The sequence below is a fragment of the Natrix helvetica genome (genome assembly GCF_964273705.1).
Source record: "Natrix helvetica genome assembly, chromosome: 5".
NCBI classification, from domain to species: Eukaryota; Metazoa; Chordata; class Lepidosauria; order Squamata; family Natricidae; genus Natrix; species Natrix helvetica.
This window is the reverse complement of record NC_138551.1, coordinates 30379574-30398296: the sequence shown is the minus strand read 5'-3', so window position 1 is coordinate 30398296 and position 18723 is coordinate 30379574. Positions and strand designations below refer to the sequence as shown.

Genomic DNA, 18723 nt, shown 5'->3' with positions numbered 1-18723 from the left:
GGGAGGCTCTCTGAACAAGTAAGAAATAACTTCTTTCACATATTTATTGTATTTTTATCAAGCCTTTATTATTTTTATAACTAAGATGGCAAAAATATTTAGTACTTCTTCCTCCTGCTATTTTCTCCATAACAATGCTATGAGGTGAGTTGGGCTGAAGGAGAGTGGCTTGCCAAAGTCACCCAGCTGGCTTTCGTGCCTAAATAAGGTTCAAGAAAGTGAACAAGAAGGGGAAAAAACCATAAAAGTTTTATAAATTACTTCAATTTTCACATTAGTATTTGTACAATTAATTTTAAAAAGCCCTGTGAGTCATCAACACAAGTATATCCTATACCTCATACTTTTAAAGTATTGAATTTTGTTGTAAAGGGCTTGAGATATCTTAAATATTGGATTGAAATGTTTGATTTCTAAAATGTGCAAGACCATCTATATCACCTATGAGCAGAGATAACTAGAATTGGCAAGTATTCTTAATTTATTCAGGCAACTGTTTTTCAAGCTCTTCAATTTATCCAATTAATGAACACATTTTCCCCCTTGATAAACATTTCAATAGCTGTTTTATCAGTTTTATATTTTAAGAAGTCTGTGCTTTGCCATTTGTCTGAAACAAAACAGTTCCTGTTGAACTTGTGACTCTTAAACCTTATTTGTTTTAAACAAATTGTCAAATATTCATCTTAAAAATATTTTTTTAAAGAATAGTATTGCTTACTTGAAAAACACGGCAGGCATAGACTTTAAAATTATTACTTAGTATGCGCTTGGAATCCTGAGGCACATCTCAGCATTAAGTCTTAAGTCCTATTAGCGAAAGTGAAGTTGGCATTCAGGTTTTCATCCAACAGACATACCTTTATGTATTTTATTTTCCATGGATATAAAAGGACTTCAAAGAATAGATAGCTTACATCAAACTTTAGCAAGTTTTAGATTGCAAGGCCTAATGGTTTATTGGTTTGCTATGAAAAATTAGGGAAGAACTTTAAGCAATGATACATGGCCATGTTTCCTGGTAAACTACAGGATGCTTTCTATCACTGAAAAGAGCTCTGTTTTACTTTTGAGGTGTTTATAAAAGGGAAGTGGAAAGCCTCTGGGTGATAATTGCCATTTCCTTTCTTAAATTATCTTTAATATGGTTTAGATATTGGGGGATTGTTTAAAGGTGGAAGTGTAAAGACCTTCGTTTTTCTAAATTCCTTAATTTTTGAACATATAAAGGCTTACACAATATCAGGCTGTGTATGTGGTTCGTGAATATCCATTTATGTATTACCATAATGGTTGGAACCTTCTCCATTTGTAATATAACTTAGCATGATAATTAAATTTATACCGATCTTAATAGAAAAAAAATACTGTAAGTATAAGATAATCCACAAGGGCAACGAAGAAAAAGAAAAAAACACCACATAACACACTAATTCATAATTTATTTGGTTGGAATAAATTTATTTCATCTGTCTGTAAACAAGGTGTTTAATAGTTATGGCATTTTTTGAAATGCATATTAAATCAGATGAGTTAGACTGTATCCCAGATGTAACAAAGTGCAGGGAAATAAATGAACAAATCAGCAACAAGAATTTGTTTAAGTCTGTACATTATCCACAAGGCTCAAACAATAGAAGCAAATACTAGAGTGTCCCTAAAGTAGTGCCATTCAGAGGAAACCATTCTTGTAGTTAAAATCCATCTCACAATAGCAACAGATCATTTTTTAAAACATTAGTATGGCACAGAATACATATTAAAAGTGTATCACAAGACAGCCAACTCAGTTATTCCAACCAAGACCATCTTTCATTTTCTGTATACAGAGTTCTGCAGTTCTCTTTTAAATGGACATACATGTTAGTACCGTGCTCAAACTGACAATTTGGTTACACATGTTTCAGATGACCAATGCATAAGGCAATTTACTTCACAATTTCTGCAGCTAGGGCATGACAGGCCAAATGAAAATTAGATTTAAAATGGTATTATTTGGACTTTAATTTTAAAACTACCAACCTTCAAAACATACACTGGTATCAAAGTAGCAAGTCTTAATATCCTTTCAACGTTCCAACAGACTGATGTCAGTCAAGGTGCTACCTGTATAACCAAAGGTTGCAGTTTGCTGACAGTGACACTGCAGTATCATATACAACCCAAACTGCAAATCAAAATTGGTCCTATGAAAAAAAAATGAAACTGGACACACTCCAGATGGTTACACTGGGATATCTAAAGTCCATGATGGCAGCCTTTTTAACAGTTCAACTACAGAATAGGAGCTGGCAAAGAAAGTTACGTGCCTGAGCTATTGTGGTGATGGAATGTCCCTGGGGATTCATTCAAGATGGTGATGGTGGTTTGGTGATGGGAGAAGTGCATCGGCACCTTTTCATAGTTTTGCAGTTACCCTTTTAAAGCAGGATGTGCTTCAGACATCATGAAGAGTTTTGCAAGTCTACACAGAAGAGCAACAACAAAACTAGAGCAACAATTTTAACAGCTTTCAAGCAGCAAATTGGTTAAACAAACCAGGCACTGTATTTTAAAAAATGTATTTATAGATAGAAGATGGAAGCAAAGAAACAAAATGTGGATGAGGACAAGGGGGAAAAAGTAGAGATATGCATGCACTTTACCCCTCCCAACCATGCTCTACAAAGGAAGACTAATGAGCTGTGTAAATGCTCAAAGTGCTGAAGAGGCATTGATCAATCTTGATTGTACAATCGGCACCTTTATTTCACTTCATTTAAATTGGATTAGTTCTCAATATCATATTAACTGCTAAGACAAAGCAAAGTCTGGACTTAGCATGATTTTCTTCCCAAGGCTTCAATGTATCATGCATATCATCTGTTTGCAATAGATGGTGCCAGATACAGAATGTGGATACAACAATGATTAACATACCAAAGAAAAGAGTAACTGAAGCCATGACATCAGGGAAAAGGATGTGTAAATAAACTGCCATCTTTAGGCTAGTAGTACAGTGAACACAAGAGGATTGTGATGAGAGTTGCTATGTGAATGGGGAGAGGTTGTTTAGATATCAAACCTCTGCAGGTGTAAAGCCAGTTCATTAGCTTTCTTATTAAGTGTCCCCTCTTTGGACAGTTTCTCTTTCCCATAACCATAACCAATGCTGGAGTACACAAGGAAACAAGGATGAACAGAAATAAAGAAAGAATAACACCTTTCCCCACCAATAGAGGGATACAAAGGAGACACAGGTTCATTCCCCATCACCCTGCATTGCTAATAAAGTTTCCACAATGTAGATTACTGTCAGGAAAGTTTAATAGCAATTTTCCCTAATACTTAACAGTCTGCCTAGCAACTAGAACCCAGAGTCTCTCAAGTATTTTGCCATTGAGTATGCCTTCTTATTCAATCCACCTCCATGGACCCCTTCTTTGCCCATTACGAAGACCAAGACTGAAAGAGAACACAATTATAAAAAGAGTGTTAATATCATTTCAAGTGTTAAGCACTATAATAAGAATACTGAGATGTTTCACATTAGAACAATCACATAGGATTATTCTTTGTTCGACTCTTTCTTTTTCAAAAGTTTTAATAAAAAGTGCAGGCAGATAAACTCTGTCTGAGAAGTAGCATATTTATGATGTGAAATAACTACAGTAAATATACCAAAACACTTGGTTTAAATATGGTCAGAATTATTTGCAGTATAACTCAGAGTAGCATAGTTCAGAAATATTTAGAATATATTTGTAGGTTCTCCTGTATGCCAGTAGATGTCACTAAAATATATAGTAATTTTGTTCTCAAGATGTTCTCACTACAAGAGTGTTCATGTATATATTGTTCAGCTTTTTCTATACCCGTAATGGCGAACCTATGGCACTCATGCTGGAAGTGGCGCGCAGTGCTATCTTTCTGGGCATGCCAGCCATCACCTGTTGCTTTTCTGGGTTTGTTCATGTGCACGGGAGCGCTGGAAACTGGAAGAGCAGCTCCCTCGCGTGCACGTGCGGGAGCACGGAAACAGGAAGAGCAGTTCCCAGGTGTGCATATGCACGCCGGGAAGCTTAGTTTCCAGCAGGCACACGTGCCGACCAGCTGGTATTTGCACATGTATGTGTGCCAGAAACTGGAAGATCAGATGACTTCCTGGACTGCTCTTCCTGTTTCTGGTGCTCTCATGCATTCACACCAGGGAGCTGTTCTTCTGGTTTCTGGCGTCGTCCCCCCCCCCCCCCCCGGTGTGAGTGCTCCCATTTCAGGACAGTGCTAAAAAGGTTCGCCAACAATGTTGTATACACTGTACACTTAAAGACTCAGCTGATTAAGATGCTGGACTTGTATCTGAAAGATCATATTCAAATTCACATCTGAGCAGTGACTTGATAATTGATAAGTTACTCTCAAATTACTCTATTCTAGAGGATTGTTTGGGGGGGAAATAGGACCTTGAACTTCCAGAGAAATGACAGGATGTAAATGTAGCAAATACTAAATTTTCGGTATCTTTTAGTACACATTTCTTATTTATGCTATAAGTGCAATCCACAGAAGTGTTTGGAGGGACATTCTGAACTCTGAAACCAAAAGTAATACAGATAATCATTAACTTACAACCATTCATTTAACACCCACTTTTAAGTTATGATGGTGCTGGAAAAAATTACTTATGCCCAGTCTTCGCACTTATGACTATCACAACATCCTCAGTTATGTGACCAATATTTGAGTGCTTGGCAATTGGCATGTATTTACAATGGCTGTGGCGTTCTGAGATCACATGATCATCATTTCTGACTTTCCCACTGGGTGTCCAGCAAAGTCAATGGAGGAAGCCAGGTTGATTTAACAACCACTTTAATTAGCAAAGGAAGTTCTGTTCCCAACTGTAATCATAAATTGGGAACTACTTGTACCCACTCCAAGTTCAGAAAATTATTTAATGGAATGCCTGTCAGCTTAATATAAGTTTGTGAACTATTGAAATGAACAGTTGAATGGTTCAGGACATCCCTGCTCTCTAACACTACATGCATATGCCACAAATTAAAAACCCAGGTTGTCTTTTTGAAAATAAATAATGTAGTCAACTCATTTACATTTTCAACATTAAGCGTTAATACTGTGAATCTTGCGCTACCAATATGGACAAAAACAGTTTTATGAACAAATTTTATTGGACAAAACTTGAAGCTATTTATTGAAAATTTTCTACTATTTAACAAAAAAGCAAATCAAAGTGGGGAAAAAGCTTACCTCGTCCAGCTCTGCCTACAGCAACATTATATGTTGGTTCGCCACCTTGGCTCTTTGTCCTGATGTCCATTGTACAGTCACCATCCACATAGAGGCTATCTCGGATCACAGAACACTTCTTTGCACCAAGAGTCAGACCGTTGGTAAAAAAACCTTCGCGGTCTTTTCCTACAATCATATCTATTTCTATAGGCTGTCAAAGAGAGAAATCCAGAATTTTAGTTGAATCTTTAATATTGCACCCTGAAGAATCTATGGATCTAGAAATTGTGCAAGTTCAATAGCAAGTTCTCTAGTAATTTAACATAAAGGTGGAAATCTGAATTCAAGGGATTGTTCTTTAGCTATGAAGTCCAATAGCTAAGCAGAAAGCACATTTTTAATTTGAGTGACATGCCACAGTTGCACTTTTAAAACATAGGTGAACCCAGAACAAAGATTTAAATAAATAAAATGTAACACAAAATTCATTTTATTATGTGTTTACAATAATTCTCTTTAGTAGTTTTAAAATTTACAAATTGATGCCAGTTTTTGTATGGACTCTAAGATTGCATCCAATCCTTTCATGGAATGCATGAAATTCTTGTGGTTATGTCATGCATCTTTTCTTGGAACTCTACTGTAAAAAATTATTTTGAGTGCTAACAAAATTATATGCAGATTAAGGAGCTATTTCTTAAATAAATATCAAAGAGAAGTATAGGAATAGACACCATAGACATTTTCCTATATGAATAGGCACCATCTTTGGATTCAACATAGATCTGAAATACAAGGTGAACCAATCCATTAACAGCCTTATGCTGTCCACAAACCCTCTTAGATGCAATGTAACTACAGCCTTAAGGCATTAATAGTCTACATTAAATACTGAAGGACAAAATGCAAAATATCCTTAATTATTTATAGCTAGAGCTTTAGGGCTTCTTAAACCAAGTTTCTCAAATGTAAAGCACACAGGGTTCATACTCCCATTACTGCAAATTTGTGCTTTTTGCAAACATTATAATGGTGAGCTACTGAGATTGCTGAGACAAAAATGGATAGGTTTTCAGAACTGCCAGGCATCGGATAGCTATATAGAAGAGGGAAATGAAGCAACAAACATGCCCTGTTTTAACAGCTGGAAATAGAATAAGCAAGCTGCTTACAAATCAGTCTTTTTTCTGTAACCCAGGCCAGCATTTTGTTCAAACAATACAGACAATAACAATAGAAGAGGCAGCTCAGCTAGAAAATGTGTGCCCCACAGGTTTTACCATTGGAAGGCGTCTCCTTCCAATGGAACTGCAGAGTCATAGCAGGCCCTACTCATTCCCAAGTACGGGCCAGGAGTCTACCTATCCCAATCACCATCTCAACACTAGAGAAAGACTAGCTCAGCAGCCACCAAGGACACTGCTTTTTTTAATCCATCCTATACCTGCTGCAGATAAGGCAATATTTTAAGCCTTATTTTAACATTGCTGATACCTTAAGCAAACACTTCTTTATTCTTGGAATACGTTAACAAAAGAGGAAAACGTTTCAATAGTTTGTCAATTCTTGCACATGCCAGCCCACATAGGCAAGCAGTTAGCCAAAATGGCATTCCAGAGAAAAAGAGCCAGCCATGATCAGGATTGTAATGCAACATCAAATTGGACTTCGAGTGCATTGGCACGACGAAGATTATGTGTACAAATATTTATATCATGCCAATAATTGCGGTGTTTCAGCCTGCAAACACCGGCTGGTCAACACACAATACGGAACCTTCTTATAGAGGGATCATCCCTCTCCTTTATCAGCTCTACTTCTATGGACCAGGGCACTTTAGGGTAAGTCCGAAAGCCAAGATGGGGGGGGGGGAGAGAGAGAGAGAGAGAGAGAGAGAGAAGGAAGGGGCGAGAAGACGAAGACTGCAGTGCAGGAACCGAGGTGATTAATATCTCGGGAGAGGAGTGAGAAAAGGAGGGGTTAAAAAAAAATCAGCGGCAATGCGCCATCTTGGAGGCGAAAAACCTGGAGCAACTGGCGAGGAACGGATTCACAAAGGCCTCCTACGCTGCATTCGCAAATCCCTCCCCAACAGCGCGAAGCAGACTCAGGGATTCCTACGCTAAACTCCCTCTGAATCATCCGCAAGCGCCCGCGCGCGCGCCCTTTCCACGGTCCGGCCTTTTCCCTCTTCCTCCTCCCGCTCTGTTGCCGGGCATGACTTAGTCTAAGGCTGGTAGTAAAAGCCTCCCCCGCAAACCTACCGTACAAAATGGTGCCCCCCCCCATGAAAGATCGGGCTTTTTCTACCTTCACCTGGCCCCCACGTTCACCTTAAATCTGGGGCGAAACTCCAACGGCAGCTTTCCCCAACCTCTCCCAATCTGCAGCCCTTTATCTCCCCCCCCCCACACACACACATACACCGCCTCAGATCACAAATATCCCCCCTCCCGGGCCAGCTCTCGAGGAGCATTTCCCTTCCAAGCTCCTAAGCCGGGAGGGGGCGAAGGAATTTTTTTTAAAAAAAAAGATGGGCTCGCTTTCAGTTCACGCGTTCATCACGCTGGGTCTCCCGGGAGAGGGCTTTCCGCGAGAAGAGGCAACGCAGCGGCCGGGAGCAAAGCCCTTCCACGAGGGAACTCCCTGCCCCCCCCTCCCGCCTCTTCCCTCGCCACTTTCCAAGGATTTCTCTAAAGGACGGCGCGTGGGGGGGGGGGGAGGCAGAGAAAGGGAAGCGGCGGACGGGGGCAGCGGGCGGTCCTTCCCACCCCGGCCCGGCGGTGGGAAGATAGGGCGAGCCCCTCCGCAAGCGGCGGTGCTGCTGCGGACGCGTGTGAAGCGAGGGTGCCCCGCCGGGCTTCGAGCGCTCGGCAACCCTCAGCAGCTCTGGCTCCGTTGCAGCCCTTTCCACCCCACCCGCGGAGCTGGTGCTCCCGGCTTGCCCAATGCGATGCGGATCCAAAGCCCAGCATCTCTGAGGAAGCCCCCCCCAGCCCAATGCCCGGCCGCCTTCCCAAATGTCGGGTTCGCCTCCCTGCCTTTCCTCACCCCACCCCCCGCACCTCCGAGATGGCTCCTTCCTTTCTTCCCGGGCGCCGCGGGCTTCCCCTTACCGTAATGCTGTGGAAGATGCCCCCGGCCGTCGCTGCCCAGACGTACTTGGCGTCACAGTAGCCGACAATGGCGGCCTCCTGGCAGCAGCCATCGCACATCAGGTTATCCACGTAGCTCTGCCAGCCTGCCATCTTCGGTGGGTGGGGGGGCGGGGGGCGGAAGCCGGGGCTCGGCGGCAGAGGCGGGCGGGCGGGCGGGCGAGAAGGGGGGACGGAGGCGGCAGCCGGAGCGAGCAGCCCCGCAGCGGACAGCTTCTCTGCGCGGCGGCGGCGGCGAGGCAGGGAACGGGGGAGGGGACCGAGGGGGTGGGTCCACCTGAGGCGCTGGCGACTGCCGCGATGGCCGCCCGCCCGCTCGCTCGCTCTTTAATGGCCGTTCCCCACAGACAGCCGGAGCCGAGGCCACCAGGCAGCGCCCAACCGGCCCCGCAGCAAAGAACGGCGTCAGGAGGAGGCGCGGGAGGGGGAGACGGCCGGGGAAGGGTGGGGGGAGAGAAGTCGAAAGAGTGCGGGCTGCCGCTACGCTCTTTGCTGTACCGCGGTAGCCTGCGCTCGCGAGGATCCCTCCGCTGCCGGCTCCTGCTGCCGCCACTTCCCAACGTTGGGTTTGGGGCGGAGGGATACGCTGTACTGCGCGTGGGGGGAGAGGAGAAGGAGCTGCTGCGTGTGATATTATTAGTGGGGAGGGGATTGCCGGACCCCGGCTGACTCTGTCTGCACGGTAGCTGCTTCTGCGGTTGGAGGATTCGTGGCAGCTGCAGAGCAACCGACTGAGGGTAACGTGGACTGGAAGAAAAAGGTGGGGTGGTCGCTTCGTGGATTGTGGGTGTGTGGAACTCTACCTGGATCAGCTTTGACTCAGGCTTTGCTGTGCAGTGCTCCTCCTCCCTTTCAGCGCCGCTTTTTAAAGTTGGTTGTGGTCATGTTAGCGCTTTGCTGCCCTTAGACACCTGCACGGCCAGACTTCCATTCTTGCGGGCTTTCCGTGTGGCATTGGAGGTTTTTCTGCATGCTTGCAGCTATTTTCAGCAAACGACGCTCTGACTAAGCGTTGGGGGGGGGGGGGGGGGGAGAAAGCGCTGATCTTAAATCCGAGTAAGAACAGTAACTATTGAGGGTGCAATATTGCGGATATAGGAAGTCTTTGTATGCCGCTGCACTTTCTGTGAACCCGTTAGTTAGGATGATGCAAAAACTATTACTAAAGAGAAGCTATTTCGATTTCCAAATTATTTGTTATCCGTGTTAATCCTGTAAATAGCAGATGGACCTGAAATTAATTGCTCTCTGAAAGAAGTTGTTCAACTTCAGATGAGGCGTTTGCTTTCAAGAAAAAGGGTGTGTTTGCAGGCTGAGGGTAGCCCAATGTGGATTTCTTTTTGAAAAGCTTAGAAGGAGATTGCCCCCAAAATAAATTGTTTATAAATACTATCTGTTAAGAGCCAGAATCCATAAATGATTGCCTCAATAGCCAGGAAATAACTAAAGAACATGCATTCTGAGATTTGTTTACTTTCTTAACTTTCCTCCATAAATAAATGGGGAACCTCTAATGAGAAAGAAAGCCTAGATTGTTTATGTATTCTGTTACTGGTTAACTTTTCATCTTGAATTAGGAAAATGGTAAAATATTGATGGATTTGTACTCTGTATACCAGGATTGCCAAAAACAGAGGACCCTCACATGCCCTGTCACTATTTCTTTTGTGAGTCCCAGAGTAGGTAGGGGCAACATTGCGGTAACCTTTTCACATTTGGAGGGTACAGCTGCGTGTCTAAAGTCTTGGAGAGACTTAAGGTTCCCATTTCTTATCTTAAAACCCCAACCAGAAATGAATTCTGATTCCTTCCACTTAAGGAGTGTGACACCCACACCCCAATTAACAAAAAATATAAGTTTGTGTGTGTGTTTGCATAAAATTTGTCCCATATTGTGACTTTCCATTTCAATTTCTCATTAAAGTAAGAACAAAGCATTTGTAGATTTGTTTCTGTGTTATACCAAGTTTCCTTAGAGTAATTGCACTATCAATAATTGCGAAAGAGTTAGTCGGATATGAAACTGAAATACTTTCTACTTAAGCAAATTGTGGTTTTAAAGCTGTTATACTTGGCTGGAAGTACATCCTATTTTGAAATTAATTGAGATTACATCTAGGCTCAGTCTTTATTAAATTGATAACTTTGTGAGAACCACAAACCATTTAAACCAAAAGACTGACATGTAAGGTTTCCACTTGATGCAACTTATCCTATGACCAGAAAAGCAAAGGATTCAAAAGAAGACTAAAACAAAATGGGCTAAAAAACTAACAGGGATTCTGTAGTGTCCTTGTCCCCAGGTCTTTAGAACAATCAGGTCTTCAATAACTTCCTAAATAACATAAGAGTGAGAATCACATGAATTCTCCAGAGGACAGGAATTTTAACTGAATAGGCACACTTCCTTAGTCCTAACAAAATGTCATAACTGGACATACCCACTCTGCTTAACCAAAACTGGACATGGATGTAGAGAAGTCCTGTATCTGCCAGCTTAGAAATAAATTCCTTTATTCCAAGCAACTTACTTTCAAATTAAGATGCTACAAGATTTCAGCTTTCATTGTCTCTTCAGGGCATCACCAGAAACCTTTAGATTTCATAACCCAGTTCAGAGAGGTTGCGGTTATTTCATTTCACAACAGTGTTTTTCCATTGTTTTTTTTTTTTTTTTTTGTAGATCATATATTTATCTAGGATTATATCATGGAAATCATAAGTAAATAATTTGAGGGTTCTTCAGAAGGGTCTTGAACATGGAATGCAAAATTTTATATGCAAGGTCAGTAGGAATCTGCCCGTTTGGTTGAATGCTAAGACCAAGACTAGCTTCATAGATTTTAATTCTAGTTAGGCTTGCTTTAAAAAAAATTTTTTTTTTAATCCCACCTTTATTTTTATAAATAAGGTGGTGAACATATATAGTATACCTTTTCTCTACAATAACAACCCTGTGAGCTAAGTTGGACTGAAAGAGAATGACTAGCCCAATTGGAGTCACTCACCTTGTTTTCATGCCTAAACCAGGACTAGATCTTACAGTTTTCTGCTTTCTAGCCTGATACCTTAACTGCTATATCTTGCCTCTCGCTTAGGAACATTAAAGATTGTCTCCCAAGACTGATCCTGTTATTAGGATGTGGAAGTTGACTTACTCTATGAATGAGGCATTAAAAACTACCCTTTTATTTATTTATTTTTACCACCCTGCAGATGGTAAAAACAAAGGATTCAACTTAGATGCTCTGTCTCAAACAGCAGAATTTCAAGGAGGAAAAGAAAAATACACAATTGGTTGTTTATGCTGTATTTTGTGCAAGGTTTTGTCACACAGTAGATTTTTACGTGAGTGTATTGGAAATTAAACTGATATATAAAGAGTACATAAAAGCATAGATGAGATCCTGTGTCCAAAATGATCAGTGTATTTCCAATGTTAATTTTTATAGCAGTTCTTTTTGAGCTGGGAACTAGTATGTAGGTACACCTACAAGGATTCTTTCCTTCAAATATGCCATCAATTTCAGCTACTATAATTAGCTTACGTTAGTTAGGCCAAGATTTCTTACTCATAAAGTTAAATCATCATATTCCCCTGAGTCAGTAACAATAGTATCACTTAACAGTAGTGGACCGGTAGTTCATATTTATAGCACTTTCTTTGAGTAGCAGTCTGCTACATTTAGGATTCGCAGAAATGGTACTTAGATAGGACTGGTACTTAGTCCCTGAAGTAGGCAAGCGCAGTTTCAATCCAGAGTTTCTAAAAAAACTATGGCTATCTAAATGCTATCTATAGAACTATCTATAGTGTGGTTCACAAGTGGAACAACTTGCCTCCAGAAGTTGTAAATGCTCCAACACTGGAAATATTTAAGAAGAGATTGGATAACCATTTGTCTGAAGTGTAGGATATCCTGCCTAAGCGTGGGGTTTGGATTATAAGACCTCCAAGGTCTTTTCCAACTGTTATTCCATTCTATTCTATTCTATTCTATTCTATTCTATTGCTATATTATAACACAGCCTTTCTTGACATTTTTATTTTGAAGGAATCCTTAAAATATTTTTCAGGTCTTGAGAAACCCCTGAATAATAATTATGCACACAGACATACAAAAATTCCAAACATAAGCATTCACTTCTCCATAACCTACATTTTACAGTGTATAAATAGTGAATGTGGCCTTGATGGAGATATGCAGAAGCTGTTGCCTAGGCAAAAAAGTCTAAATATTTTTTTAAAGTCCAGAATGTCCAGATAACGTTCAGAAAGGACACAGGCAAACAACTTCCTAGTTGGCTGAACTACAAAGATGAGAAGATAGCAGAAGAAATTTTTGTCTCTTTCCTGATGAAGCCCACCTAGAAGTGACAATTTAAGACTTGTTTGAGTTAAACCTGATGATCCTGGGCACAGCCACATAGTTTTCTTGCCAAGACTGTGTGAATGATTTTGCCTTTCCCATCTTTTGGGATACTTTTTCATCTTTATAGTCTAGTCCAGTGGTCGGCAAGCCACGGCTCGCGAGCCACATGCGGCTCTTTACACACTTTAATGCGGCTCTTCTGTGTGCCGCCCGCCCGCTCCCCTCCCTCCTCTCGGGCACTTCAAAACAAGCGCCCCTTTCCCTTTTTTCTTTTCGACCCACAATGATTAGGGAGGATCCTGAAGTCGGGCGGGGACGAGAAGCGAGGAGGCAGAAAAAGAAATGGAGGCTAAGGAGCTTCCCCCCGCCCCCTCCCAGCAAAAATCTAACCGGGGAGCCGGGCGGGCAGTAGCAAATTAGCCGATCACGCGGCGTGATCGGTTAATTTGCTACTGCCCACGCGGCGTGATCGGCTAATTTGCTACTGCCCGCCCGGCTCCCCGGTTAGATTTTTGCTGGGAGGGGGCGGGGGGGAAGCTCCTTGGCCTCCGTCTCTTTTTCTCCCTCCTCGCTTCTTGGGGCTCCACCAATGGGGGGGAGCAAGGCCCGCCCAGCACCAGGCTTTGGGCTAACACAGAGGTCTGCAAAGTTGGCTGTTTTAAGACTGGTGGACTTCAATTCTCAGAATTCTGGGAGTTGAAGTCCACCAGTCTTAAGAGCCAATTTTGCAGATCCCTGGGCTAATATGATTGATGCCCTTGGTGGACTTCAATTCTCAGAATTCTGGGAGGTGAAGTCCACAAGTCTTAAAGCTGTCAGGTTTGAAGACCTCTGGGGTTTTGTTTTCTAAAGGGTTAGGGGTGCAAGGGTCTTGCAACTTGACAGCTTTAAGACTTGCGTGCTTCAAATGCCAGAGTTTATTGAAACTAAAAACAGTGTACCATCCTATGTATTTTCGGTTTCAAAAATGTGGCTCTCAAAATAAATTTCAATCGTGGTTTTGGCGAGATTTGGCTCAGTTGAAAAAAAAGGTTGCCCACCACTGGTCTAGTCTAACTTTTCTTGATGGTTTCCATCTGTACATTAACTAGTAGGTGTGTCTGCAGGGAGGGGCAGGAGGGTAAGCAACAACAGTAGTGTTGTATTGGTGTGGCGCAAGCTCTGTCCATTTGAGGCATACAAAAGAGCCACAGCTTGCAGTTGATGCAACAAATCCTCTAGACATCTTTGCCGTCTAGTTCCAGATCTGCTTGGCACTTTGAGATTCTCCAACGTCACTTAGGTGTTGTTTCCTACCTTTAGAAACCAAACCAAACAATCTTAAGAAGGAAATCACAGTTTGTTGTGAATCATTAACTTTCCACTGAGGCCATTTGTTAAATTGATGACCGAGATAAAACTTGAACAATGGACTTTGCATCATTTGTTCTAGGATGCAAGCTGCGTATGAAATATAAATGCATGATACACCAGCATTTTAAAAAAAATGGGAAGCATATTGAAATTAGAGAAGTTTTGGAACAGAAAATAGAATGGATGCTACCGAGGGAGAGGGTCTTGTTAACATACATGCACCTACATCAAATTTTGTATTCTATTTGGACTGGAAGTTTTATTATTGTGACTGTTTGAATTAGCAAGAGTTCCCAAACATTGATTTTTCTTTTCTTTTTAAGTGCTAAGGCTGTTTTACACACATTAAAATGCCAATTATGGTTTTTCTTTTCTTTTTAATTACGGTGCATTTTTATAAGCACTAGTTCCCAATACTGTCCATGAAAGCAAGTACTGTATTTTTGGGAATATAAGACGCACAGGAATATAAGACACACCAAGATTTTGAAGAGGTAAATTCCCTGGCCCCAGGAGCACTCTGCAGCCTCCCAAACTCTTTGCACACCCCGTGGAGGTGTGGGGAGGGCAAAAACGAACAAAAAACGGTCCAGTTTTTTGCAAAAAACAGGGTGTGGAGAGAGTTCGGGAGGCCTGCAGAGTGCTCCTGGGAGCTGGAAAGAGCAAAAACACCCTCACTTTTACCCTCCCCAGCCCCCAGGAGCACTTTGCAGGCCTCCCAAACCCTCTGTGTGTCCATTTTTGTGAAAAATGGGATGCAGAGGGTGGGGTTTCGGGAGGCCAAAAATGCTGTGTTCAGTATATAAGACACCCAGATTTTCACCCTCTTTTTTGGGGGGGGAGGGGAAAGGAGTGTTTTATACTCTGAAAAATACAGTATTTAGAACATTAAACAGAGAGATTATCAGAGTTAAGATACAGGAGTAGGGTTACTAGATTTGGATTACCCTTAGATACCAGCACAGAGAAAACTTGTTGCTTCTATCTTGGGGTTCTCTTGCAGTCCAGATCAGATAGCTAGTTCTAGGTCAATCTGTATAAATTTGGTGAGATTATTATATGCACAAAAGTAGAAAGATTTTGCACAATGGAGGTATGGTTGATGAAGATAATGGAACTTGTGGAGATAGCTAAACTACCTTCCTTGATTACAGAGAAGACAATATGTTTATTGCTGACTAGAAGGCCCCTATGAACATTTTGCTCAAACAGAAAAAATGAACAAATTATTTATAGTTTTGATGATTAGAAAAAGAGAGATAATAAGAGGGGGGCTTGTAACTAAAGAATAAAAGGTTATTTTGCATTTATACTTAAAATTGGAAGTTTTATTTCTTTTCATTCTTTCCTTTTGCACTTTTGTCTTGTTCTTTCTTTCCTCTTTTCCTTTCTTTTCTTTATACTTCTGTAAATTTTTATCTTTTCAAAACTCTTGATTCATATATTTTACCTCCCCGTTTACAGTTGCCACAGATCTGGATCTTTCTGCATTTAAACATGGGACCTCTTTTGAACTATAAGCCTTTCTTATAATCAGCCATATTGTGCCTGTGCTGTGGTAAAGCAGAGAGTTTGGTGCTCTACACACTGTCCCCCCCCCCCTAGTCTTAACATTACAATTGGTGATGTGTCAAACTCTTTTCTACTCTATCAACATCATTGGATAAAATGCTGATAGACCTACTCCCTTGCCTGAAAAGAAAGGACACAGCTGCCAATTACAGTGCAATTTGTATAATTATACTGTTCTTTGTGTTACATGCTAGAGAAGTATGTGTTCTGAGAGGCCTTATCCTCCCTCACCAATCTGCCATATGGAGGCAAGTCACATAGTTTAGAAGACTGTTTTAAGAATTGCTAGTTAATAGACATGGAGTGCTTGAAAACTATAAATGTCTTCTATAAATGGTAGGTATTTTGATGTGTCATGTTAATAGCTTCTGTTTAATTAACAGACACAAACTAAATGTGATAGATTACTTACTATCTGCACAGACTCTGCATTTCAATGAATGTTCCTCATATATCTTCATCTAGTCCTCTAGCAAAATTCCATGCAAGTTGCTTATGATCTACCTAAAAAGGTAGCCACATCTAAAATTCTGAGAACCAATCCTGGTGTCCATTAGAAAGATGCTTTGCCTGGCAAGATGACCACAGCTGCCAACAAAGTACTAGCATAACTGCCCTGCAAGACCCAGAAATTTGATTGGAAACAAAATTGGCTTTTTAGCATGTTGCTTTGCAACAGGCTAATTTCATTGTGGTTCTATAAGAGAATCAACTAGAGCAGGAAATCTGGAAGCCTCTAATAGTATATTTGGCGCCGTATGAACACTATGTTGGGATTTAGCTCCAGAATATGGACAACATGGAGAAAGGGGATAGGAGAGTTAACACATGCCATGTACATGAACTTGGTGCTTCCTTGTGCTACCTCTCAGGAATGTGAACACATTGCCTGAAGAGGATGTGGCTTCTGGTTTAAGCACCCAAAGGTGCTTTTTCAAGAGGGCAAAAGAAGCTTCTTGGATGAGAAGCAAAAATCTTCAAAGAAAAACCAGAAAGTCCAGTTGCGCTGTGAAAAAGCACCTTTGGGACAACCATGACCTGGATGACTGAGAATCTCCATAGACGCTTCTGGTCTCAGGTTTCATCCTTGGCATTACCAAGTAGAATTAAAAAAGGCTATAGTCACATACTTCATGAGTCACTATCGGTAGAAAGTACTGAGTAATAAGATCCAATATTTTACCTGAGTATATGCTGCACTTAAGCCATGGTTTGTTTAAGCTGTGATTTGTTGAATAATTTACAATGGCTGAGTACACCCAATATTTTAAGCTAGCATTGAGCAAACTGCATTATGGCTTATTGCAGTGTACAAGTACAGCAAAATTTGATATCTGTAAGATGCTTGCAAACGATCAGTCAGAAATTTTAAGGTTAGGCAATACTGTATAGTAAAATACAAATATGTAAAGCTCAGCAATTCAAAGCCAAGTCAATAAAAGCATTATGCAAAGCTTGAAAAAATCAAAGCTGAAACTCATTCAAGATGTTGAAACCAGAAAGGGACAAAGGGCTAGGGAAAGAGAAAACCATTTAGAGCAGGTGTGTCAAACTCAAGGCTATATCTGACCCGCAGAGATACCCTGGAAATAGCACATTTTCACTGGCAGAGCTCTCGGGCCACCACAGGCACCCCTAACATGAGTGACATATAGCTGGCCATCTCCACCCTGCCTCCCAAGGTCAAACACAGTGCTGATGTGGCCCTCAGTGAAATCGAATTTGACACCCCTGATTTAGTGTATCAGTTGGAATCCCTTGAGAAGAAACTTCCATATTCAGAAGAAAGTATCTCAAATTTTAAGGCTTTTTTCCTAATTTTGTGCCGTCCAGATATGTTGTAATGATTTCCAAAATTCCTCTGTTGAGAGGAGTTCTTGATTAAAACATTTAGAAGGCACCAATTTAGAAAAAGTAGCTTTAGATAGCACAGTGCATTTAGTCCCGTGGACGTTATGGGCGGCCCAGTGATTGTGGTAAGCTCTCTCCTTTTTATAAATTTATAAATAAAATAAAATCAAAGAGGACAAACCAGACATTTGGAAGGGGTCTTACTGTTAATCTTTTACAGAGTAGTTGGCACACCATCAATTTCTATTTTTTTCTTCTGAAGACAGGTAGAAAATCACAAAAAATAACTTTGGCAGAGCTATAAGAAAATAAAAGCTCACCCAGCCATATAGGAGGAGGTCCAAAAATATGCGTAAAACTCAAGTCCATAAATATATGACAGAGTGGAAAAAAGAAGGAAAAGGAGAAGTTTGCTGCTAAGCAAACCAATTGTTAAGTGAGTTTTGCCCCAATTTATAACCTTTCTTGCCTGAGTTGTTAAATGAATCACTGCAGTTAAGTTAATAACACCATTGTTAAGTGAATCTGGCTTTCCCATTGATTTTGTTTGTCAGAAGGTTTCAAAATGTAATCACATGACCTCAGGACACTGCAATAATCATAAATACATGCCAGTTGCCAAGATCCAAATTTTGATCATGGAACCGTGGGGATGCTACATCAGTCATAAGTGTGAAAAAGTGTTGCAAGTCACTTTTTTCAGTGCCTTTGTAACTTCAAACAGTCACTAGACGAATGTTGTAAATCCAGGACTACCTGTATTAAAAATTAAGCAAAAATACAATACGTGATGTGTACAGAAAGAGAATGAATGCTCCAGACTTTATTTCTTATACATGGACATAACTTACTTCATAGGTGCTTATCCTTTAGGAGTAGATTGACATAACCTTGCTCTGAGGCCATAGCTCAGCTGTGTTTGCCATTGATAGAGGCCCTGGGTGTGGTCATTTTGGATTTCACTAAAACAAAAAGAAAATATTCTAGAGCTGTAATTGTAGTTGAAGCCTATCCTTGTTGCATATTTTTTTTAAATCCAAAAATGTATTTTAATTAAAAAAATGTTTTTTCAATTGGCTTTTCATTTAAATTAAGGGAAACAAAAGGCATCCTAGAAGCCTAGAACACTTTTTCTGCAGGAGATGTAGAGTGAAATAGACAGGAGTGCTTTCAAAGCTGGTTTTGAA

General features: G+C 41.0%; 1 protein-coding gene and 1 long non-coding RNA gene across 2 annotated transcripts in view; one reads left to right on the top strand and one right to left on the bottom strand.

The window, feature by feature from the left end:
- Nucleotides 1–1422: 1422 nt before the first annotated feature.
- Nucleotides 1423–8633, bottom strand: PFN2 (profilin 2). The gene is made up of 3 exons (XM_081953484.1): nt 8349–8633; nt 5251–5443; nt 1423–3444 (listed from the first exon to the last, which is right to left on the bottom strand). Exons 1-3 carry the CDS (start codon nt 8478–8480, stop codon nt 3347–3349), a joined length of 423 nt encoding a protein of 140 aa, XP_081809610.1. The 5' UTR covers nt 8481–8633; the 3' UTR covers nt 1423–3346.
- A 376-nt stretch (nt 8634–9009) lies between these two features.
- The window catches only part of LOC309392349, a 32562-nt gene continuing 22848 nt past the window's right edge, over nt 9010–18723 (top strand). The window contains exon 1 of the long non-coding RNA XR_014175428.1: nt 9010–9147. This is a non-coding gene — a long non-coding RNA (uncharacterized lncRNA). The remainder of the gene's footprint in view (nt 9148–18723) is intronic.